At 31.2% G+C, this 22,517-nt stretch overlaps 5 protein-coding genes across 8 annotated transcripts; 3 read left to right on the top strand and 2 right to left on the bottom strand.

Moving 5' to 3' along the window:
* The first annotated feature begins 6,878 nt into the window (after positions 1-6,878).
* LOC124927180 (ninja-family protein AFP3-like) lies at positions 6,879-9,657 on the top strand. Of its 3 annotated transcripts, none has more exons than XM_047467547.1 (3): positions 6,879-7,959; positions 8,163-8,524; positions 9,167-9,657. In XM_047467547.1, the coding sequence occupies exons 1-3, from the start codon at positions 7,371-7,373 to the stop codon at positions 9,173-9,175; spliced, it is 960 nt and encodes a 319-aa protein (XP_047323503.1). In that variant the 5' UTR covers positions 6,879-7,370; the 3' UTR covers positions 9,176-9,657. The 3 variants fall into 3 exon arrangements, with proteins under 3 accessions (XP_047323503.1, XP_047323505.1, XP_047323504.1); XM_047467549.1 differs by having other exon boundaries at positions 9,170-9,657; XM_047467548.1 differs by having other exon boundaries at positions 8,166-8,524.
* On the bottom strand, positions 8,589-10,058 carry LOC124927179. The gene is made up of 2 exons (XM_047467546.1): positions 8,934-10,058; positions 8,589-8,844 (listed from the first exon to the last, which is right to left on the bottom strand). Exons 1-2 carry the CDS (start codon positions 9,747-9,749, stop codon positions 8,665-8,667), a joined length of 996 nt encoding a protein of 331 aa, XP_047323502.1. The 5' UTR covers positions 9,750-10,058; the 3' UTR covers positions 8,589-8,664.
* An 858-nt stretch (positions 10,059-10,916) lies between these two features.
* On the top strand, positions 10,917-14,836 carry LOC124925612 (pentatricopeptide repeat-containing protein At1g26460, mitochondrial). Its single transcript, XM_047465662.1, has 7 exons — positions 10,917-11,556; positions 12,248-12,470; positions 12,578-13,048; positions 13,751-13,957; positions 14,121-14,258; positions 14,333-14,521; positions 14,622-14,836. Exons 1-6 carry the CDS (start codon positions 10,946-10,948, stop codon positions 14,519-14,521), a joined length of 1,839 nt encoding a protein of 612 aa, XP_047321618.1. The 5' UTR covers positions 10,917-10,945; the 3' UTR covers positions 14,622-14,836.
* A 1,187-nt stretch (positions 14,837-16,023) lies between these two features.
* LOC124923970 lies at positions 16,024-17,324 on the top strand. Of its 2 annotated transcripts, none has more exons than XM_047463981.1 (5): positions 16,024-16,296; positions 16,389-16,449; positions 16,671-16,722; positions 16,820-16,889; positions 17,096-17,324. In XM_047463981.1, exons 1-5 carry the CDS (start codon positions 16,192-16,194, stop codon positions 17,180-17,182), a joined length of 375 nt encoding a protein of 124 aa, XP_047319937.1. In that variant the 5' UTR covers positions 16,024-16,191; the 3' UTR covers positions 17,183-17,324. The 2 variants fall into 2 exon arrangements, with proteins under 2 accessions (XP_047319937.1, XP_047319936.1); XM_047463980.1 differs by having other exon boundaries at positions 16,031-16,296; positions 16,377-16,449.
* A 99-nt stretch (positions 17,325-17,423) lies between these two features.
* On the bottom strand, positions 17,424-19,798 carry LOC124923968 (probable inactive purple acid phosphatase 2). Its single transcript, XM_047463979.1, has 2 exons — positions 19,032-19,798; positions 17,424-18,877 (listed from the first exon to the last, which is right to left on the bottom strand). Exons 1-2 carry the CDS (start codon positions 19,716-19,718, stop codon positions 17,594-17,596), a joined length of 1,971 nt encoding a protein of 656 aa, XP_047319935.1. The 5' UTR covers positions 19,719-19,798; the 3' UTR covers positions 17,424-17,593.
* Positions 19,799-22,517: the final 2,719 nt, after the last annotated feature.

Raw genomic sequence — 22,517 nt, forward strand, 5'->3', positions numbered from 1 at the left:
TAAATAATGGAAAGACTGGCAAATGTCTCTGAATCTTGGCGGGGACAGATGTTTAGGAAGGAGAGCAAGTTGGTTGAAGGTGGGTCCCATTCTGCGTCATCTGTTGCCGACTTTCCACGTCATTGATATGATTAGTTTTACTATGACTATGATTTATGATGATGAAGAGCATCTATCATTTCTATTATTATTATATATATACATCAACATACACTTGTCACAACACAAGTATACAATAATAAAATAGGATTTCCCCAAATCCAAACACATTTTGCATCAAATTAAAATAAAGAAAAAGTATCTTTATAACTTTTCCATATAAAAATTAAATTAAATTAAAAACCTCTCTAGAAGTTCTAAATTTTTTAATCTTTTTTCCTTTTTTAAGCATTGTTGGTGTATTTTTTTTATTCAAAACTCATATTTTAATTATTTTTATTTTATTTTATTCGGTGCCAACTAAATTTATTGTTATAAAAAAAAATTAATTCAAATAATACCCTAATATTTTTGGGTTATTTGATATTCATACATTCTGATTATGTTGGTGATTTTGTTTTGTAGTTCATATTCATTATATTTTTTATCTTCAAAGTAGGTAAAATATAATTAAATTTGAAGTTATTTTTTCAAGTATTAGGATTGAATTTTCACATGCAAATACTCTTACATTTATCCTCTTATATTTTTTATTTATTATGTTGATCATATAAGTTAAATTATCATCTGTGTATATGCTGATCATTTGACTGTATGACGTTGCTATATCAACCCCTCCTACCTAAGAATAATTTTGATTGTGAAGCCAAATATATTATTTTGACATTATTTCACTTATTTTTTTATTTGTTCTACATCATCCATTATTAAAATATTTTTTATACTGTTCATATAATTTAATATCTAAATTCTCCATTATTCTTTTAACTTTATATTATTTATAAATTAATTTTGTATATATAACTTATTATTTAATTAAACAATAATTAATTCATTATGAAAAGAATAATTAATTTTGTATATATAACTCATTAAGGACTATACCTCGTCATTAAAGTTACATAGAATTAAAAAAAAAAAAAATGCTATGACTATGATTTTTATGATGAAGAGCATCTATCATTTTTATTATTATTATTTTTATATGTACATGAATAAACACTTGGCATACCACCCTTTGGTTTAAGTTATTATAATAATTCAAACAAAATTAAACATATTTTATTATTCTCGTCACTAATTTATTATTAAAATACTATATTTAAATTATTATTATTTTAGTTTATTTATATATATCAATAATTTTTAAATTTTTTACTAAAAATAATCACCACTAACTCAAAAGTTATTAATAAATTTTTTTTATCCCTCTAAAAATTTCAAATAACCCAAATCCGAAAGAGCTCAAGTATAAAACACATCTCCCCCAATACAAAACATTTATATTATTGCATCAAATGAAAAAAAAAAAGTGTCAATGTAATTTCTTCTTATAAAAAACAAAATTAAATTAAAAAACCTCTCTAGAAGTTCTAAAAAAATCTTTTTTTTTTTTTTATGTTTATTAAGCATGGTTGGTGTATCTTTATTTCAAAACTCTTATTTTATTTGTTTTGTATTTTATTAGGGGTTACATTTTGTTTAACCCAACTAAATTTATTGTTATAACTTTTTAGTTCGAATAGTATATCCTCAATATTTATGGGTATTTGTGGATCGTTTGAAATTCATACATTCCAATTATATTGGTAATTTCTTTTTTCGAGTTCATGTTTATTATATTCTTAGCCTTAAAGAATAGAAGGTAATCAAATTTAAAGTTATTTTCCGTACGTTAAATAAAAAATTATTGAAATTAGTTTTTCATATACAAACCGTTATGTACATTCCTCTTATATGTTTATTTATTATCAATCAATTATCATTTGTAAATATCAAATGATCCATTATTATTTCACACGCTGTATGACGTTGCTATCAACCCCTCCACACCTAAGAATAATTATAATTGTCAATCCAAATATATTGTTTTTGACATTATTACACTCATTTTTTATTTACTTTATTAATTATTGAAAATTTTATTTTTTAAATTGTTTATATAATTTAATATTTAAATTCTCAATTATTATTTATAAATTAATTGTGTATATATAACTCATTATTTGAATTAAACAATAATTAATTCATTATAAATAACATCCTTCAAACTTAAGAACTACACCATGTCATTGAAGTTATTTTGAATTAAAAATACAAAAAAAAAATCCTAACATAAAACACATATTTAGTTGTTTATTTTGAGGTTTCTCTAATATAAAGATAAGTACACACTTATTTAGCAAAATATGGTTAACTTATCTCAACCAAGCTGGTTATGAAAATTACTATATAAATTAATGTATAATAGACTTGGTACAATCATTAAAAATATATACAAGTTCGTTCAAATTATATGAACCCAAAACAATATTATAGAATGATGACACATTTCAATATTCTTCAAAATGGTGCAAGGCATAACCCATTTAATTTGAGTGGAACTCCATAAGTCATTTCAAATATTAGTGACCTATTAAAAGTATAATGGAAGATATCAGTATCTTCTCATCACTAAGTCACATTTGAAATTTGTTTGTCTTTATCACATTTGTTTTTTATACATTTATCATCCTTCAAAATTCTTCTTTTATTGAGTTCCATACAAGAATAAAAATTTGATCTAAATATTCTTCTTCTATTATCTATTTCACAAATATTCAATATGCATCTAATTAGCTACTGGCTAATAATGTTTTTTTAAACAAGAATCAAGCTCCACTTATGGTATAATTTATAACTCAATATAATTTTCATCAATTCATTCAAAAAAATCAAACATCTTGGTTGGAATCAACAATCATTTTAATCTCTTATTTCTATTGCATCCTTCAATTCATCAATCAAAATATTTATATATTTTTTATTTAAATTTTTTTTTATCATTTCATTCTTATATTTCAAAAAAAAATTACTTCATTAAAATTTTCACCAATCATTATTTTTAAATAATAAATGGATAGAAGACAATAATTTGAACTTTATAACTCAATATCAAATAAAGCCAAATCTATCAATATTCTAAAACATATTTTTAATAATTTTTAGGATACAAATACAAATGTTTACATTTCTGGTGTAGAATATTTTATTGATGAGCTATATTCAAATGTATTTATAGTCTATATTTTTTTGGTTTGAACAACACTATTGTGAGATCATATTTCAGAGAGTTGTGTCAAAATTAAATACATTCTATTTTTGTATGATCACTTGTTATACTAATGTCACATTATTAAATTCTTTATATAAAAAATATGACATTCCCATTTTTATCTTAAGAGTTTGTAAATTCATTATAATATGTTTTAATTAGAATCATTATATGTAATTTATTAGGATGGTTAAAGTGTAAAAAATAATTGTCTAAGATAATAAATATTATTAGTTCGATTTTTACTTAAAAACGTTTTAAGTTTAAATAAAATTATTAATAAGAAGTATACTTAATAACTTCTACAAATCAGATTCACCATAAGAATATTATTAACCAAAGTAGCCCAATGATAAAAGTCGATTTAAGAGATACGGAAGAAAAATTATTTATTAAGGTAGTCCATGATAAAAGTCAATTTAAGAGATAAAAATTTACAGATTCAATTTAATCTGAAAACGAAGAATGATAAATTATTTAATTTTCCATTTCACTAATTTTCCTTTATACATATAAGAAAGGTAATTTCCTAATATAACTTTGTTTTGAGTTTTTTCTTTTTTAACTAATTTAATTGATTATTTCGTTCTCAAATTAATTTAGTTTAATTGAAATTGTATTTTTTTTTTTAAATTTAATTATTTATATTTTAATATATATATATATATATTTATACAATGAAATTATTATTTTATTTAACCTAATAAATATTAACTTGATTGTCATAATTAAATTTAAAATAAATAATATATATATATATATATATATGTTAAGTGTGATTATTTTTTTATATAGCTAAAGTGATATTTTAAATTATCTGAATAAAGTTTAGATAAAATAAACACTTTTAATTACACTCGGAAATAAAATTAAAACATGATACAATCACGAAAATACAAAATATTATTGTAAAAATTAGTCACGTCAAAATATTTCACAAATATTTTTGTAATTAATTAATTAATTATTTATTATATATTATATAAAATTATAATTAAATTTATAAAAATAATAATTTAAAATATAAATAATTAAATTTGAAATAATAATTTAAATATATAAAATACAAATAATTAAATTTATAATATATTTAATAAAATATATAAAAATAAAAAAAATAAATTTAAATAGTAACTAGTTTAGTTTGAAAATAAATTAATTTAGTTTGAAAAAATTAACTCCAAACAATGTTTTAGTAAAAAATTATAAAATAAAGTCATTAATTTTTTATTTTTCTCTTAATATTATTCCTACATAAATATGTTAAAATGTAATTTGTAATCTATTTTAATTTATTATATTTTTATATTATCGGAAATATCAAATAAATTTGCATACAAATGTAAACTAACAAAAAATATCATTTTATTATTATTTTACAATAATATATCACATTTTATCTTATGAGAAATGATTGGGGAGATAATTTGAGTGAAAGAAAATGAGAGAATGACAAAGAAAATAATTTTTATCACTTTTCTCTTTTCTCACACTTTTTCATTTTTCCAACCAATAAGTTGATGATAGTCATTCTCTCTTATTCACTCTCACAAATTACATCCTTTATCAATCCTTATATCTTATTTCATCACTTTTCCACGATTAAATGTGAGATAAAAAAAATTATATACATTGACAATTTTTGTATGTATTTTATAAGAGTTTTAAAAAAATATATGAATTATTTAAAGAATAATGATTGGTGTGAATAATTTTAAATAATAAGACTTAAAAATAATTAATATATAATGATAAAAAAAATTAAAATAAAATATATTTTAATATTTTAATTAATAAATTAAATGAGGTAATCAAAACAATTTCAATAATATTTTTTTAATTTAACTTATTGAAATAATACCAACTGATGAAATGGCCTAAGCCTAACCTCTAGTGTTTTTACACTAAACATAATAATTATTTCAGTGAACAAAAAAAAATGATAAAAACTATGATAATAATATTATAAAATTAAGAGGAATTTTTTTTTTTTTTTTTTTTTTTTTTTATGATACCATATAATATGGTCTACTATCATAAGATAAGATAAGTGAACCTCTACGGCTCTACACATGAGCATGACCAACTCCAATAGGCACTCTTAAAATAAATAAAAAGATAATAATGCAATACTATGGTCAACAAAATTATTAGATGATTTTTATTAATTAATAATAAAAATCAATATATTTTTAATATTAATTTAAAAATTATAAAATGAAAAGATAAGTTTTTTTAATTAGATAGCCCGGTATAAGAATGGTTAGTAAATATTTTATAAAATAAGAATAGAGAGAGAAAAAAGTGTATCTTGTATAACATAAATATCCCTATTTTGATAATTAAAGATATTAAAACGTATGATGAAATTCTTTTATTATATCACCATAAATTGATTTATATTCTAAAGTGGTTTTGTTTTAATGGTATTGTTTTTTATAAAAGTACTATTTAAACAAATAAATAATGAGAGAGAGAAAGGGGGACAAACACGTTGCGCTTTATGAGGCCTGAGATCTAGAATCCACGTGGCATATCTTTTGGGAATCCCAAGTTTGAAGCATACACATGCTGCCACCTCTCATCTATTTTATCTTTCCTTTCACAAATTATTATTTTTTAAATATTTACTCCTCATTTTATTTAACTTATAAATGCTAACACTAAATAACTAGTTTTAAAAAAATAGCTTAAACCAACAACTACACTAACTACACTATGTACACTATGGTCTGTCCTAAATAGGTTTATTTGGTTTATTTTGGCTAAAATGATAGAAAAATCAGGTATGAAATATGGATAAGTTTATTTAGATAAAATGAGTTTTGGGACATTTAAGTCCTTATTGTTAAAAATTACGGAGCGTGCTATTGGGTAATAAAGTTTATTAATTTAAAATTCAAAAAATTTGGTAAGAGTAAAATGATATTTTAAATATAAAAATGAAGTGATTGAAAAGATTGAAGTGACAGAGAGTATGAGAGAGAAAAAATAAATTTTATTCTTAAAAAAAACTATTTAAGATAAGCCCTAAAACAAATTGAATCAAATTGATTTTTTTTTCTATTATTTGAACAAATAGGATGAAACAAATAAAATCTCATAAAGAATTACATGAAAGTCGTATTCAATAAAAGTTGTATATACAGTTTGAAGGAAGAAAAATCTTTCATATCGAAATGCATCCTAAATTATATCAATTAACGATATAAATTATATATAAATAAAATCAAAATAATTCAAAATAGTTAACCTATCAAGGTCTTAAATCCTATTTAACTATATTTTATTTGAGAACATTGGTCATTTGAGCTTTTCTTTAATAAATAAACTAAAGTTTTTTAAAAATTAAATTAGTTTTTACATAAATATTCATTTATGTTTTAAGTTATCTATACATAGAAAAGTTAATAAATTTAACTCAATTCTTGCCTATTTGTTATTAAAAAAAATTGTTTGATATAAAGTTTTTCAATTTTTTTTAATAATTAAAAAAAATAGTTATATATAATAATAAATTAAGTAATGTTTAATTAAATTAAAATTTTTAGAAAAATAATTCTATAAATACATTAATTATTACCAAATTTAGTTCATTAATAAATAGAATATATTTTGTCATTTAGATGATTAATTAATATAATTTTAAGAAAACACTCATTCAAAATGAGACAGAAAAAACTTTGATAGGAACATCATGATAAGAGAAGGAAAAGTTTGTCCACTTTGATTAACACGTGTCACCTCTATCCTCTCCTAAGACGCCACTTGTTCACCTGTCGCCATCCAAGGGCATTTAGGTCATTTAACAAGACATCATCTCTCTCTCTCTCTCTGAGTTTCCCTCTTCTTTCCTCGATTGATCTCTCTTTCTTTCTTTCTCTCTCTCTCATCCAACACTACACCATTGTTTTTCTCTGAATTTATTCCTTCGTTTACTGCGGCCGTGAAAGTTTGAATCCTGAAGAAAGATCTGATTTTGGATATTCAGAAAGAAGAAAAATGCTAACATTGCATCTGGGTATGCAGGATTTGGATCCTAAAATGGCTAAATCTGCTTTATATACAACATAGCTTCTTAGTATTATTCTCCGTTTTTCTTTAAGAGTAGAGAGTTATGGATGAAACAGGTAGAGGAAAGAGAAGCATTCACAAAATGGAAAAACTCACTTTAGAAACAAAAATATTTCCTCGAGATTTCTTGCAGGGTTTCCTAATTCCTAATCCGACTCAATTGTCCAAGCCAAGTCCTAGTAATGAAGAAGATGATACCGAGTTAAATCTCGGTTTATCACTTGGAGGGAGATTCGGCGTCGACAATAATAGTAACAATAAGCTGCTTGTAAGGTCCACTTCAATTGCTGGAACTTTCCCTGTCGTTCGTGAAGACGACGTGTTGACTCCACCGCCGGTATCATACCATTCGTTGATGAGAACGTCGTCGCTGCCGGTGGAGACCGAGGAAGAGTGGAGGAAAAGGAAAGAGTTGCAGACGTTGAGACGGATGGAAGCGAAGCGACGGCGGTCGGAAAAACAGAAGAATTTGAAGAACGATTCCGGTGTTGAATTGTCAGCGGCACAGGGGATCCGATTGCGTTCCTTGGTGGGTCAGCCGCCTCTTAGGGTTCCTCCAGTAGTACCAATGGATCAATCTCAATGCGGGAGTTCTTCTGGGATGTCTGAATCAGAAAATAGAGCTGTTCAAGGTATTCATTCCCTGTTTTTTCATTCATTATTAGATCCACATATTTGGTTCACTTTCAAACGAAAAGCAATGCAAAAGGTGCAAAAGGCGCTTGAAAGCTGTATGGGATGCTAGCTTTTTGGAAACTAGTCATTGGTTTTCGATCATCTTTAATGGGTGGTTTAGAATTTTAAATGCAAAAACTCGAGCTCTATGTTTTGACAGCAGGATCGAGTGGGGAAGCAAGTCCTGCAGGCAGCATCCAGGCCTCATTGCAGGAACAAGGCAGTGTGGGTGGTGGCGGCTGTTCTAGAAGTCAGGCTGCGGCGAGCAAGGGAAAGAGAAAGGGAAAGGGCGGTAATGATGAGGAAAACTTAGAAGAGATGCCTTGTGTGTTCACTGAAGGAGATGGACCAAATGGAAGAAGAGTAGAAGGAATACTTTACAAATATGGAAGAGGAGAAGAAGTGAGAATAATGTGTGTATGCCATGGCCATTTTCTATCTCCTTCTGAGTTCGTCAAACACGCCGGAGGCAGTGACGTCGCTCATCCGCTCAAGCATATTGTCGTCACCACCACTTCATCAGTTCAGTAGCATCTTCCTTTCCATTTTTATTGAGTTCTTGTGTTCTACAATTGAGTTATGAATTCAAACCGATCTATTAACCAGTTAGATTCAATGAAAAAACAATAGTTTTGATTGATGCATATAAGGAAACAATAGTTTTAATTCCCCTCTTGGGCTTGGCTTATCATGAGTGCTTGCTCTAGTTCCCTTATGCGCGCCTCAAGCCTCGATTCTAGGACCTCATAAAGCCTCAATTTGAGCTCTTTAGGTGAAACTGCGTAGTTGGCAGACCCAATATCATAATCTAAGTCATCTTCTTCCTCGTCATCTTCATAAAACTGCAAGAATCCCACAACTTTAGTTTCAATTTTCTATTTGTTTTTTTGAAAATATAATAGAAGCCAGTAGTAGAATTTGGTTTTCTTACATTAGCAGATGGTTGTCTGATGTCTATAATCTGCAGCCTGGCCAGCTCGGCTTCAAGCTCTGTTTCGATTTCATTCATAAATAGTCCCTGTTTGTGTTGATGATCTTCATCCAGTTCTTGCACAATGATTGTCTCTTTCATATCCAACTCATCTATCAAATCCTGAACCAAACTGTCTGAATTCTTCAACTTCTTACCCAAATAATCCATTTCTCCTTTGCATGTTTTTGCAGCAGTCATGACACCTATAGTGATTCCAATAAAGAAAAGTACAACTCCGCTTGCTCTTGCTGCTGCTGATGCTGCAGCACTACCCTTATGATGATCATTAACCGAAGAAGTTCTTTCCCTTGGCCGCGGCTTTTCTTTCTCTTGGTTTCTTCCAACGTTTGTAATTCGATGTCCATCGGTTACCAAAACTGGACATACAGTCGGCGGCATAGTGGAAAGTGGTTTAACGGGATTTCTACTTGTAACAGAGATGATGCCCGGATGGAATGTTTTAGTGGCTAACAACAAATCATCTATTATATCATCATGTCTATGAACGCCATAAGAAGTACTTTCTAGATTGAAGTTCTCATTTTCTGTAATATTATTCTCCCAAATGGATTTTCTTTCCAAGGAGTTTTCTAAACCAATTATGTTGGATGGGCGATCCTTATGATCCCAAATTCTGCTAATTCCTTGTGATTCATTAAATTGTTGTTGATGATTATGAACAGAGGATGCATCCTTTTCACTATTTATAGCCGACTGCCAGTATTTGGCCAAGTAACCTGCACCTGTCGCGGCTGCAACAACCCATAAATCCATTCTTAATTTGCCTTCAAAACAAATTGCAAACAAACCTGGTCAAAAGAACAATGCTTTAACAGAACCCAGTTGAAGAAGATGTACGGCTATATATATATCAAGCTGAACCCATCAAGGAAATGATCATCAGTTTGAGCAAAAATGGAGAAAGAGATGAACTGAGTTGGATATTTCTATAGTTTCTATTGGAGAAGAAGAAGAATTATTCTACAAATTATCTGCTTATGAGAAATTCGTATTGAATAGTTGCCACTAAAATGTACCATTGCCACTTTTCAAATATATTATTTTTGTGGTACAAATTTACTATCACCACCACCTAAGAACCACAAAAACAAGTATTTTCCTTTCTTTATACAAACAAAATTTAAAGGTCACACTCATTTAATTAAAATTATTTAATTTATTTATACCCTTTAAAAATTAGTCATATCAACCGATCAAGGGATATGATTATGATCATATGACTATTTATATTGAAATTAGTTAAAATAATATTAAATTCTATAAAATTTTTATTAAAATATAATATTAAATTCTTATTCAAAAATCACAAACATAAAAATGGTCAAAATTTTAAATTAGGACTTGGTACAATTTAAAATTTATAATTCTTTTAAATCTTACCAGTTGGGACTCTTAGGGTTAAAATTATACAAAATAAAGTTTTATTTTAACCTTTTTAAAGTTGTAAACTTATTATATCGTGAAATTTATAAATTAATAAATAAAATATAAATGTCATAAATATAAATTTAATTACTGAATTTCAAGTTTTGATTATCGATCTCTAAAATTCAGTAGTTAAAATCATTGATTCCTAAAATTTGATAGTTAAATTAGTAATCTAAATTTTTTATTCATTTACTTATAAATAACCGATAAATAATAAATTAATTTGATTTGAAACTGTTAAAAAAAACTAAATTTTATATAACTTTTAACACTAATTAATTAAAATTATATGTTTTGGAGAATAAATGTCCAAAATCCTAATTTACTCCTCAGTCACAATTTGACAACGTGGCCAAAACATAAAAATTTAAAATTGTTGGTAATTATTTGACTTATAAAGTATAGTTACCTAATTACATTATATGGATACTCATGGGCTTATTTATACGTTGGTTATTCTTCTTTTAGAAATGCGGTCTTTATAGGATATAAATAGCCACAACCTAAAATGTTACACAGAGATGGCGTCAATGGCTTTACTAAGATGTGGAAATGTTATCAAAACCCTAAAGCATCAAACTATCAGGTCAATTTCTACTTTCCCTTCCCTCTCCCAGGAGCCTCAGCTCGCCGAACCGTCTTCATATCCACCGCTTTCAGTCGATGCCCCACTTCCGCCAAATCCAGCCACCGGAAGCCCACTTTACAATGAGAACTGGCGAAACCCGATCCCAACGCCGCCAGCTGCTCAGTCCCTTATCCCGATGGGATTCCTCAATCAACCTTCTGTATCTCGCATTCAGTTCATGTCGCAGACAATGGATGGCCAGTCTCTATTGAACATGTTTGCCGATTATACTGCAACCCAGAGGTGGGGAGACATGAAGCAGCTGTTCGAGTTCTGGATCAGGTCACTCGACAGTAATGGGAAGCCAAACAAGCCTGATGTTGATCTGTATAATCACTACCTGAGGGCTTGCGTCATGAGTGGGGCGACACCCGATGAACTATTGGATATGGTGTCACAAATGGAGCCGTACGGCATTGCGCCCAACACGGCATCCTTCAACCTGGTACTGAAGACGATGCATCAGGCTAAGGAAACAGCGGCTGCGGAGAAATTACTCGAAAGGTGAGTCTTTTAGCTCTAGTGAGTCAGTCACCGTCCTTAAATTGTTGTACTTGTCAATACCCTAGAAACATGACGGTTGATTATGGATCGATTGGGTGTTTATTTGTCCGAATTCTGCATTATAAAGTTGTTAAGTTGTCATGTTTTGGAGGAAGACTATGCTGATGGATGTCAAACGTTTATGTGAATAAATCATAAATAGTTAAAATATAGGGAAGAGTGGGAAAAATGTTAAGGTGTACATAAAGATATTCACATTTCGTGATATACAAATTGGTTAATCCCATACTGTTGGTTATTTATTAAACAGCTGCAAGTAGCCTTTAGGTCTTGGAATTTCACAATAGAAGCAGAGTTATCTGGGAAATTAGGCATAGCACCATGCTTTCTGAATGTTTATTCTCATATATTCCTTAGTAGGAGAGTTCTGTATCAAATGATTTACATAATTTCACTTGAGGTAATTATCTTATCTAATTTATTCAACATCTTTGTTGCACAATCTCCTCTTAATTACACTCGCTTCTCTCGGACCCTCTGAACAGAGGAAGCATCACTCATTTGGCTTGTTTTTTTTATTGTATTGGTGTCTTTCCTGATTGCATGAATCTTCTGTTGTCAACATATTGCAGGACTTCTCCTACCTAAAACTTGTTTGTGTACAAGATAACATTTAATTTTCTGTTGTCAGGATGCTACAGACGACTAAAGAATCTATGCCTGATGATGAATCATTTGACTTAGTGATTGGCATGCTTCTTTCCACTGATCAATTTGATTCTGCATTCAAATATATCGATTTTGCTTTAAAATCTGGGTATATGTTGTCTGTGACTGCTTTCACTGAATGTGTTAGAAGCTGTGTTAACAAGGGTAGGCTAGATATGTTGGTCTCCGTTATAGAAAGGTGTAAGGTATAGTGCACAGCTACTCTTTATGTCATTCTTCAGCTTTCCTGAGATTTGTTGGCTATATGTATTTCTAAACCAAACCGCCTTTTTCTTTTCTGCAATGCTATCAGAAAATGGACCAGAACAAAGCATTATGCCCACCCTGGAAACTTTGCAACTATATCGCTGAGGTTGCTGTCCAAAGTGATAATAGTGAGTTAGCCTATTATGCTCTTGAGTTCTTGGCCAAATGGATTGCTAGGGGTGAGAAGGCACGGCCGCAAGTCTTACTATCCGTCGATGAAGGTCTAGTTGTGTCTGCATTGGCAACTGCAGGTAGGACATACAATTCTAAACTGCTTGATGGATCATGGGCAATCCTCAAGCGGCGTCAAAAGGTTCCAAGTGCCGATTCTTTTGTTGCAAAGATAACTTCTCTCGCTTCACTTGGAAACCTACAAAAGGCTTTTGGTGCTTTACGTGAACTTGAGTCTGCTTATGGGAACTCTAGTGGTGATACTAACGATCTATTTTCCCCTTTTACAACTTTGTACCCTCTGGTTGTGGCAAGCTCTAAGGATGGCTATGTCACTTTGGATTCGGTATGTCTTTTCTTCATCATGCACTATCATTTTGTTAATCAACATGGTCAGACCTGATTTCTTCAACTTTGTTTCAAACCTTTTGCCTTATTGTAGTTTTGAGAAATTTGTTTGAGCTAATTAAGTTGGAATTTATATTTATCTATTTTAGTGTTTTTGTTTGTCTTTCATATGTAAATGGTAAATTATGATTTGCCTATAGACCTTTGGATTTTATGAGATTTAAATGTACTAAGATTTGTTGGTTTCTCATACTTTGATGGCCCTATTTGGAATATCTAGATATAGGTCCTAATGAGAAATCACTAGTAATTTTTCCAAATGTGATCGGATCCACATCCGGATGACAAAAATGGTGTTTCCAAATGAAATCAAATGTTCGCCAACAAACAGTAACCACAGTTTCTTAAGGAATTTTCCCTCACGGTAAAGGATAAAGAATTGAAAATTGGTCTCAAGCATATTAAGAAGTTAATGATTCACCCATGGGCAACCATGTGCATAACGTATCAAATCCTATTATGCTGTGAAATATTTTAAAGTTGTTTTGGAGTAGTACTGAAATATGTACTTGTATAGTTTGTGATACTTGTTGCATCAAGATAGAAATATCTGTGTCTTGGATGATTGTTTTTTTAGTTTTGGTGATTCACTTGTCTTTTACTGTTTCCTAATTTTGATTAATTTGAAATGTGAGTCTAGGTATACTACCAACTAGAGAAGTTAAGCCAAGCTGATCCCCCTTACAAGTCTGTTGCTGCACTAAACTGTGTAATTTTGGGTTGTGCCAACATATGGGATGTTGACCGTGCCTATCAGACTTTCACTGCTATCAGTGACACTTTTGGATTAACACCTGATATCCATTCTTACAATGCTTTGATGTATGCTTTTGGAAAGCTCAGAAAGGTATAATAAATGTCAATCCTACTCATATACCAATCTTTGTACAAATTTTTATGAATTTTTTTTATGGGTTTGCCCAAATGCTGTCAGTGGAGGCTGTAATTGTAGATGTGTCCATCTCATTTAATGCCATAACACTTTTGCTGTTAATATTTTGTTGTGGCAGACTGAAGAAGCTTCAAAAGTGTTTGATCACTTGACTAGTTTGGGTGTAAAAAGGAACGCAAAGACTTATTCTCTACTAGTTGATGCACATCTCATCAATCGTGACATAGCATCTGCACTTTCCATTGTTGATGAAATGGTAACTCAATGTTTTAAACTTGATTTTTTATTTAGTTTTGGAGTTTATGAACTGATGAGATAAAATCTGATCAGGTCAAAGCTGAGTTAATACCATCTAAGGAAATGCTAAAGAAATTAAGGAGACGTTGCTTACGGGAGTTTGACAATACAAGCGATAAGAAGGCGGATGAGGTGGCCCAAAAGTTCCAGATTCGAATGGGCACTGAGAGCAGACGGAACTTGCTTTTCAATCTAAATTATGCCACTGACTATGCATCATAGGTAAGTTATCTATGATTTTCATTAGAAGAATCAAGTTTGTACATGCCTAGCCAAAAACAAAACGGGATTTGATTGATTACATCCATATTCAATTTTGCAGTTTGGTGACGTTCGCCTATGGACATCTTGAGATCCTCCTTTTTTTTATCAAAAAATTATTTGAGTGTCTTCTTTGTTTGTAAAATAGGAATGATGCTAGATCTGAATTTCTGGCAAGACAGTAGAATGAACAATCTCATGCTTTTGTTTTTCTTCAAGTAGTTGTAGTAGTAGTAGCTTTATTAAATGTCAACAACTGAGTAAGTTGTTCATTTCCATGCTATTTCATTTATATTTTGTTCAATTTCCCAGAAAAAGAAGTTGGAGTATGACATAAATAACCACTCTTCCTTTGGAAGTTAATGATACACTGAGTTTTTATCGTGTTTTATACAACAGAAGGTTGCTCCAACTGAACTAATGCTGCAACACTTTGGATAATGTTTTCTTTTGGCATGTGTTATCCTAGTAGTTCTACTTCTGATTTTCAGAATTGTTTCATGTATGTTTGTATAGTATTTTTCAGAACCATGTTTTCATGAACAAACTGAGGATGGTTTTGCCATGTATAACCAAAATTCAACATGGATTTATTCAGTAAAATTGATTTCTAAGGTAATTTGTCATTCTATGTATTGTCACCGTTTATTAAGCTTAGGCACGCACGGCCCAAGTCTAAATCATCCATATTGTCTTAAAGTGTCTTCAAATTTGATGCAAATCAAGTTAATTATCATCCTATCCTGTTATCATAATAGTTTACTGTTAATTAGTTTAAATGAGTTTAATTCTTATTTGGAACACTTTCATTTGTATGATATGGATGAGTTGGGTTTAATCCCACCCCTTAAAAAATAAAATTATTATTGTTATTTTAAAATTAAAAATATATATTATATATAATATTTATATAATTTAATATATAATATAATATATAATATTATATATATAAAATAAAATTAAAAATTCATGTCTTTCTAAATATATTAGGTATATATTTCAATTCTTTTAAATATCATAATTTTCCCATAGTTTCACTCTAAATTTCCTTTTTAATTTTCTTTAAAAACTAGTTTGCAAACAAATATATTTTTAAAGAGGTAAATTCTTCTTTCTTTTTTTTTTATTTATAATTGTAAATTTAATTATATATATATATATATATATATATATATATATATATAATTGATTTTATGTATGTTGATTTAATGTAGAATTTTGAGAATTGATCTATTAGTATTATTTTATTCTAAGTCTTTTTTTCATGTTTAATAAAATATTCTATCTTCAAAGTATTATCTTTGATATATTTTTTTTAATGATATTATAGAAAATAACTAAAGGGTTTGAGCCAAAATAGAAAAATAAAATAAAATAAAATAAAATAAAATAAAATAAAATGTCGAAAAGAGCGGATCTTTAGAAGTTACTTATATGGGTAAGTATGAAAACCCTAGGTCATTTGAGACCGACTGATCAGGAAATTGATCGAATTACAGTTGTTAATTCGACTCTATATGTGCTCCTCGAGCTCCTACTTACTTACTTACTTCCTTTGAAGATCATCAATCAACAATATATATATAATCAAATTTGATTTGATTAGATATCAAAGAGAGGGAGGAGATTGAATGAAAATGGCGGGTGGTGGAGACGACAAGGAAGAGGAACAAGACGGAATGTCGGTCCATTCTCCGTGCAAGGTTCCACCTTCATCTGCTTCTTCCCTTCGCAAGGTCACTTATCGCCTCAATTCTTCTTTTTATATATATATACCTATATCTATATTGATTTGGTAGTCGTGTTATGTAATTAGGAGCTATCACAGGTTGAATTGGAACTTAAGCTTCTCGAAGCTCTCTCAATTTATCCTCCTTCTAAATTACGAGGTACTCAGTTTTATTTATTATGACAGACACAGCTCACCTTATTCCTGACCTTTTTGCTCTCAAAATTGACAAATTCATTCTCTTTAAACACCAACCAACCAACCATAAAAAAAAGGGTGGTTTATCTCATGTTTGCTTGCCTTGAGAATATCAAATTATCATCACTTGCATTATTCTTCAACTCAATTGTCAGTTTTGATTTGTATCATAAATACATACAGGTATTCATCGTCACTTTGTTCTCTATGGTCTTATGGAATATCTTCGAAAGAGGTTTTCTTTTTTCCCTCATTATTCAGCTTCTTTAACTTCCCAAATAGTACTATTCCATATAATGCATTCATGCTTATATCGAAACCAACTTTTTCAGTTTTGGTCGACAATTCTCATCGTCGGAGGTGTTGCAGTTGCTTGATCGTTTCTATGATGTGGAGATGCTGGTACGTCTATCTAGGTCTTACATTAATTCTCTGTTCTTGTGGCTGTTTGAGTGTTTCAATTCTTGTTCATATGTCTGGATTTAATCACCCATTTCAGTTTTGGTTGACAATTCTGGATGATGAGATTATGATTGAAAACTGAGTCAAACACACAAATTATAAAATTATTAGTTTAACAGCAACCCCTGTTTTTCTTTTGTGTTCAGAAACCAGATGAAGAAGATGAAGATATTCTGAATCAAGAGGAGGAATTCTCCCTGCCTCAGAGTTACTTTTTAAAGGAGGAATCTTGAATGGCAACCTTGTTTTCTTTGTTTAATCTCTTGGGTCTTTTCGAACTTTTACTTTTGGAAACTTGTGTCAAAAGCAACCTGATATAAAATACTAAAACTCAAATATGAATGAATGAAATATCAGCTGCCAAAATTATACATACACTGTGTTGTATTTTCATTTCTTTTGCTTCTTCCTCATTTGATAGATAGTTTCCTGAAATCTCCCAATTTAAAATTATAAACTTTTGCTATCTGTATAATAAGATTCTATAAGACCCACAAAATGAAATGCATATTTACAGAGATTGATTGCGTGTGAATGAAACATAAAACGACCGGTGGTAACACATCAACCATGCTTGGAAGTTGGAAAACTGTTTTCTAGAAAATAGAAACTATGCTTAGGACAACTTAATTAGGTTTTATGGTTTAGATTTCATCTGCCTTCACAGGACTCCAACCCTTCTCTGCTGAACCGCGTCTCCTAGCATGTGAAATATAACCGAGGACATAACCACCAAACGCCCCAACAATGAGAACAATAACTCCCTTGGTGTATCCGCCAAACCCCGAATCCAATTCCATCTTCTTGTCAACACCAATACTTCTTCCATGCTCCACCCTCTTAACCACCTCCATGTCACCATCATCGTGTCGATCATTCGTAACGCCGCTTGCCATAAACTCGACCATGTCATGAACCTCCCCATCGTGATTTCCAACATATGAAAGTTTCATCTTCTCTCTCGTGGCAACCAATCTAGTGTAACCGAATTCCCCCGTCCTGTAAAGCGACCTGCTCGGCTGTGGGAAAATAGGGTCATTGGGATGGTCACGTCTAGGCTGCCATATAGGTTGCCAGTCCTGCCCGGCCATCCCAATCACAACATGAACGGGTAACTCTTCCGAACCGCAAGTGTAGTTGTTAATCGGGCAAAACCTTTCGTATCTATGAACATGACCCCATAGAGCAACCGTAACCTTATTCTCAACAAACAGCGGTTCCAGATGTTCCAACATTCTGTCCCTAAAAGGACCATCCCGGTTCTCGTTGCTAGTGGTGTACATCGGCCTGTGCCCCTGTACAACCACGAAAGGCGTTTTGTTCCTATCAACTGACTCCAAATCCTGTTTGATGAATTTATATTGGTTGCTTTCGGGTAGGAAGTTTGTTTCTGTTGATAAATACACGAAATGAACCACACCCATGTTAAAAGAGTAATATAGATTGCGGGTTGCTGGGGCGCGTGTCCCTGTTGGCTCCGATGAGTTTCCGGGCATGTTGAACCGGAGACTGTAGGGTACCCCACATTCACCTCCACCATCTTTTCCATAAATGGAGTTGGCCCAAGTAGGCCTCCATGGTTGTGATGGCCAGTCGTATTCGTGATTGCCAATGCAGACATGGTATGGAACTTTAGCTGCGATTGGTTGGATTTGCGTGAAGAAGTGATCCCATATCCATGAGTAGCCTCTTGCGTAGCTGATATCCCCAACGTGAGAAATCATGGCGGCTACATCGCCTAGGGCCTCCAAATCGCGGGTGATCCATTTTATGGTCGATATGCTTTCATCTTGTGTACGGATAAAGGTATTGTATGATGTTGCAGTTCCCATATCTCCAAATAGGAAACCTACCGTTATGTTTGATTCTTCATTCTGCGTTAGGAAGGAGTAAGTTGTGCTCCAACCACCTTCTCCTTCACTTCCCACCTATGATCACCATAAAACATCAATCTTTTGTGGATAATAAGAAGATGATAGTAAATTCAATCAAGATATTTCATGTTCATTGTGCAAAACTATGGATGGAATGATGTATTGATCCTTCACAAGTAGAGCTGTCGAGTAAATTAAAGAGGATAACCTTGTAATAATATTTCTTTCCCTTTTGTAAATTTGTGATGACACCATCATGAATGTAACCTGGATCTCTCCACCCAATGCTATGATTTGCAGGGGCATCGCACATATCCTCCCTCTCATAACGGGTTACCGTCGTGCCCACTTCCTGTTCCAAACGATCGCTGTCCAACCCGAATTTCACAATGTTATCTTTTCCATCGGCCGTAACGAACATCACCCGCATCTCGTCATCCTTGTCGGTGAGCGCGATATGAATTTGCTCGGGCCCCCGACCCTTTTCGAACCCTAACTCGGATGACTCAGCTAAGAGGTGTTTCGTGCCAGGGATGGGATTATGGTCATGGTCCTGATGATCGGGGTTCACCTCCGATTGGGTCCACCGATAGATCCGGAACTTGTAGTTGGAGCGAAGATTGACGAGGGAAATGTTGAGGGATCCCGATCCGGATTGCCATGTGGGGGAGGTAGAGAGGAAGACGTAGCCGATGAAGTGGTTGGACGGAGAATCGGGCGGGGAATAGATGCCGAGCCAGTCGAGATTGGACGGGGAATCGACGCCGGACCAATTGATCGTGACTGGATCCCCGGATTTTTGGAGCGTGTCATGGGAAATTGAGATGGAAACTTGTGAAGAGGAGGAGATGGGGGCAACGAGGAGAGCGAGGAAGATGCATATGATGATGATCATCTGGGACGAGATTTTGGATGATTCTTCCTTCCTTCCTTCCTTCCTTCAATTCGGCGGATAGGGAACACTGCGATGATCAAGATCTTATCTGTTTGTGATTTTTTATTTTATTTTATTCTCTCTGTTTGTAAATTATATGATTAAGATATATTATTTTGTCATTTTTTTATATCCTTCTTATTATATAAGTTATCATAAAATTTTAAAGAATATAAGTGTGAGTGTGAGACGAACTCCTCAGATATATGTGAGTTTTATTCCTGGAGGGTTCTTAAGTTCGACTTTATTATGCGCCAAATTTTACGTTTGGTTAAGTGTGTTTACGGATTAGGTTACGTGACTTTGCCTACATTTTACGTTTGGATAAGTGTGTTTACGGATTAGGTTACGTTGTCTGTGCCTACATTTTTATAATTATATTTAATCTAGACCTATGAGACATTCGCTTTTGAGCTTGGGATTGGCACTTGGGCAATAGATACAACATATATATTTTTTTTTATTGATCTAAGAATGATTGTTCAAAGTAATTCTAAGTTATCTAAACATGCAAGATCATACATACATACTCTTATAGATAGAGGATGAATATAAGAAGTCGACCCTGAAAAGTCTAGGTCAACCTGCAATTAGAGAATTAGACAATTCAAACTAGCTAGCTTAATGCATGACAATAATATCATTCATTGATTCTTGTCGGTGCCCCGGTTTAGTATCCGGCGCCGGGAGGAGGGTGGTTGGAATAATAAAAAAGTGTCCCTCATTAGGAGCCAATGAATGAATGAATAAGTAAATATGCGTAGCTGTTCATCCCATTTCTGAATCGAATCGGTAAAAAGTACAAAGAGATATATATGACAGTCTCTGTCTCTGTCTCAGCTATAGTAATTGCATGTCGCTCGCTCGTTATTCCTCCTTCCATACATATTTATCTATCTATCTATTTGGATCATTAAATTCCATGTCACTTTTCATCTATCCATCCCTTCCCAATTTCTCTTATTATTAACTCACCATTCCATCTGCTTTTACATATTAGCAGAACATAACAGAACAGACCCACCCTTTCCATTCTTCTTTCTAATGGTTTCACCAATGAGGCTCCCGATAATCTTCTTGAAGCTTCTTTCTCGTACCATCATCATCATGATCATCATCGTCGTCGTCTACATATCTACTACAAACTCTGCATTTCATCATGATTCTCGTCGTTGCCCACAATTCCCGCCGCCCCTTTGCTCTCACCTGCTTCCAAGAATCCCACCACCGCCGCCGTCTTCCTTGTCTATAGAGCTTCTTCACCAGATTGATCCAAGATACGGCGTAGAGAAGCGCTTCGTTCCTTCCGGTCCAAACCCACTCCATAATTGATCAATCCCAGGAACAACACCACCAAATCCCATTAATTTAATTTCTTCCAATCAAGAATGGTTTTTTAATTAATTATATTTTACTCTGATTCTTGGGTATCTTTAATTTTAGTCATGTCATGGGCTTTGAATCGGAGGAGCAAATATCATCAAACATAAATAATTGCATATATTTATGATGAGTAAGTAGCAGTACTTAGCTAGCTAGCCAGCATATATATATAATAAATGTTGTTGATGATCATCAAGCTTGTATTTGGAGGATTGGAAACAGCAAAAACATGCCTGGAAATGGCTGCTGCCTCTGATCAAGTTTAAATTTTTGTAGTTCATCATCATCATCTCTTTACATTAAATTTTGGAGCTGTTTGATTATTTCAAGATGGATTATGGGTTTGTTTAATTGCAAGGGGGTAAATTAGTCATTTTGTATTCAAATGCTGATTTGATGTAATAATAGTACTACCCATATATATTTATGTTAACATTAAATAGGTTCATGTATATATTTTTTCCTATTCCATCAACCAATACAATAATAATAATAATATCATTAATTAATTAATTAATATAGTTAACAACGAGTATTTTTCTTATATTATTAATAAAGTTTTATATAATTTGGACTCTTTACTATAGGTTTAATCTTATATTGATGATTGCTTTATATGAAAATGAAATATAATTGGTTGATACAACTTTAAATCATTATATATTTCTTAATTAATATAAAGTTGATAAATTAATGATCTAAATTAAGGAACAAATTAAATAAACAAAAACTAGGAAATATAAAAACCCCTACGAGATATATCTATGGCAAATTACATGTTCTAATTTGTGTTGATTGGTGCAGGTTATTATATATGATTTTTAGATTGAGCTTAATTAGAAAAAAAAAAAAAGAGTGATTAGTTATTGATAAATAAATTCATTCATATTAGATTGACAACTCTATGATGATATTTTCTTTTATTATAGGGTTCACCTTGATCAAACTAAAATGAATAAAAATTAGTATTGTTTTGAACCAAAACTTAATAGACATGTCATATCCTTGTAAATTGTATTTTTCAAAAGTGAAGAGAAGTAATTGGAGAAGAGTAAAGGATAACAATTTTTTAATAATAATAATAAACTCACTAGTATTGTTTAAGTTTTAAGAATTTTAATTAATTAATAAAAAAAATTAAATTAAATTTACACTAAAAAAAATGGAAATTGGGAGGAGTGGTGTGGGTCCTACGAAGGATGTTATTGATTGATGAATTTTCTGAAAAAGGAATTTATAAATCGAATGAAAGTGCGGATACTCTTCTCTCTCTAAAGATCTCAACGTTTTTTTTTGTTTTTTTTTTTTTTTTTTTCTGGATGTGCGGCTGATGCTAATTTTTTATTTTATGAGTTTGTGTAATCTGAATTATTTGGA

This window comes from Impatiens glandulifera, chromosome 2, assembly GCF_907164915.1.
Source record: "Impatiens glandulifera chromosome 2, dImpGla2.1, whole genome shotgun sequence".
In the NCBI taxonomy this organism is placed as follows: domain Eukaryota; kingdom Viridiplantae; phylum Streptophyta; class Magnoliopsida; order Ericales; family Balsaminaceae; genus Impatiens; species Impatiens glandulifera.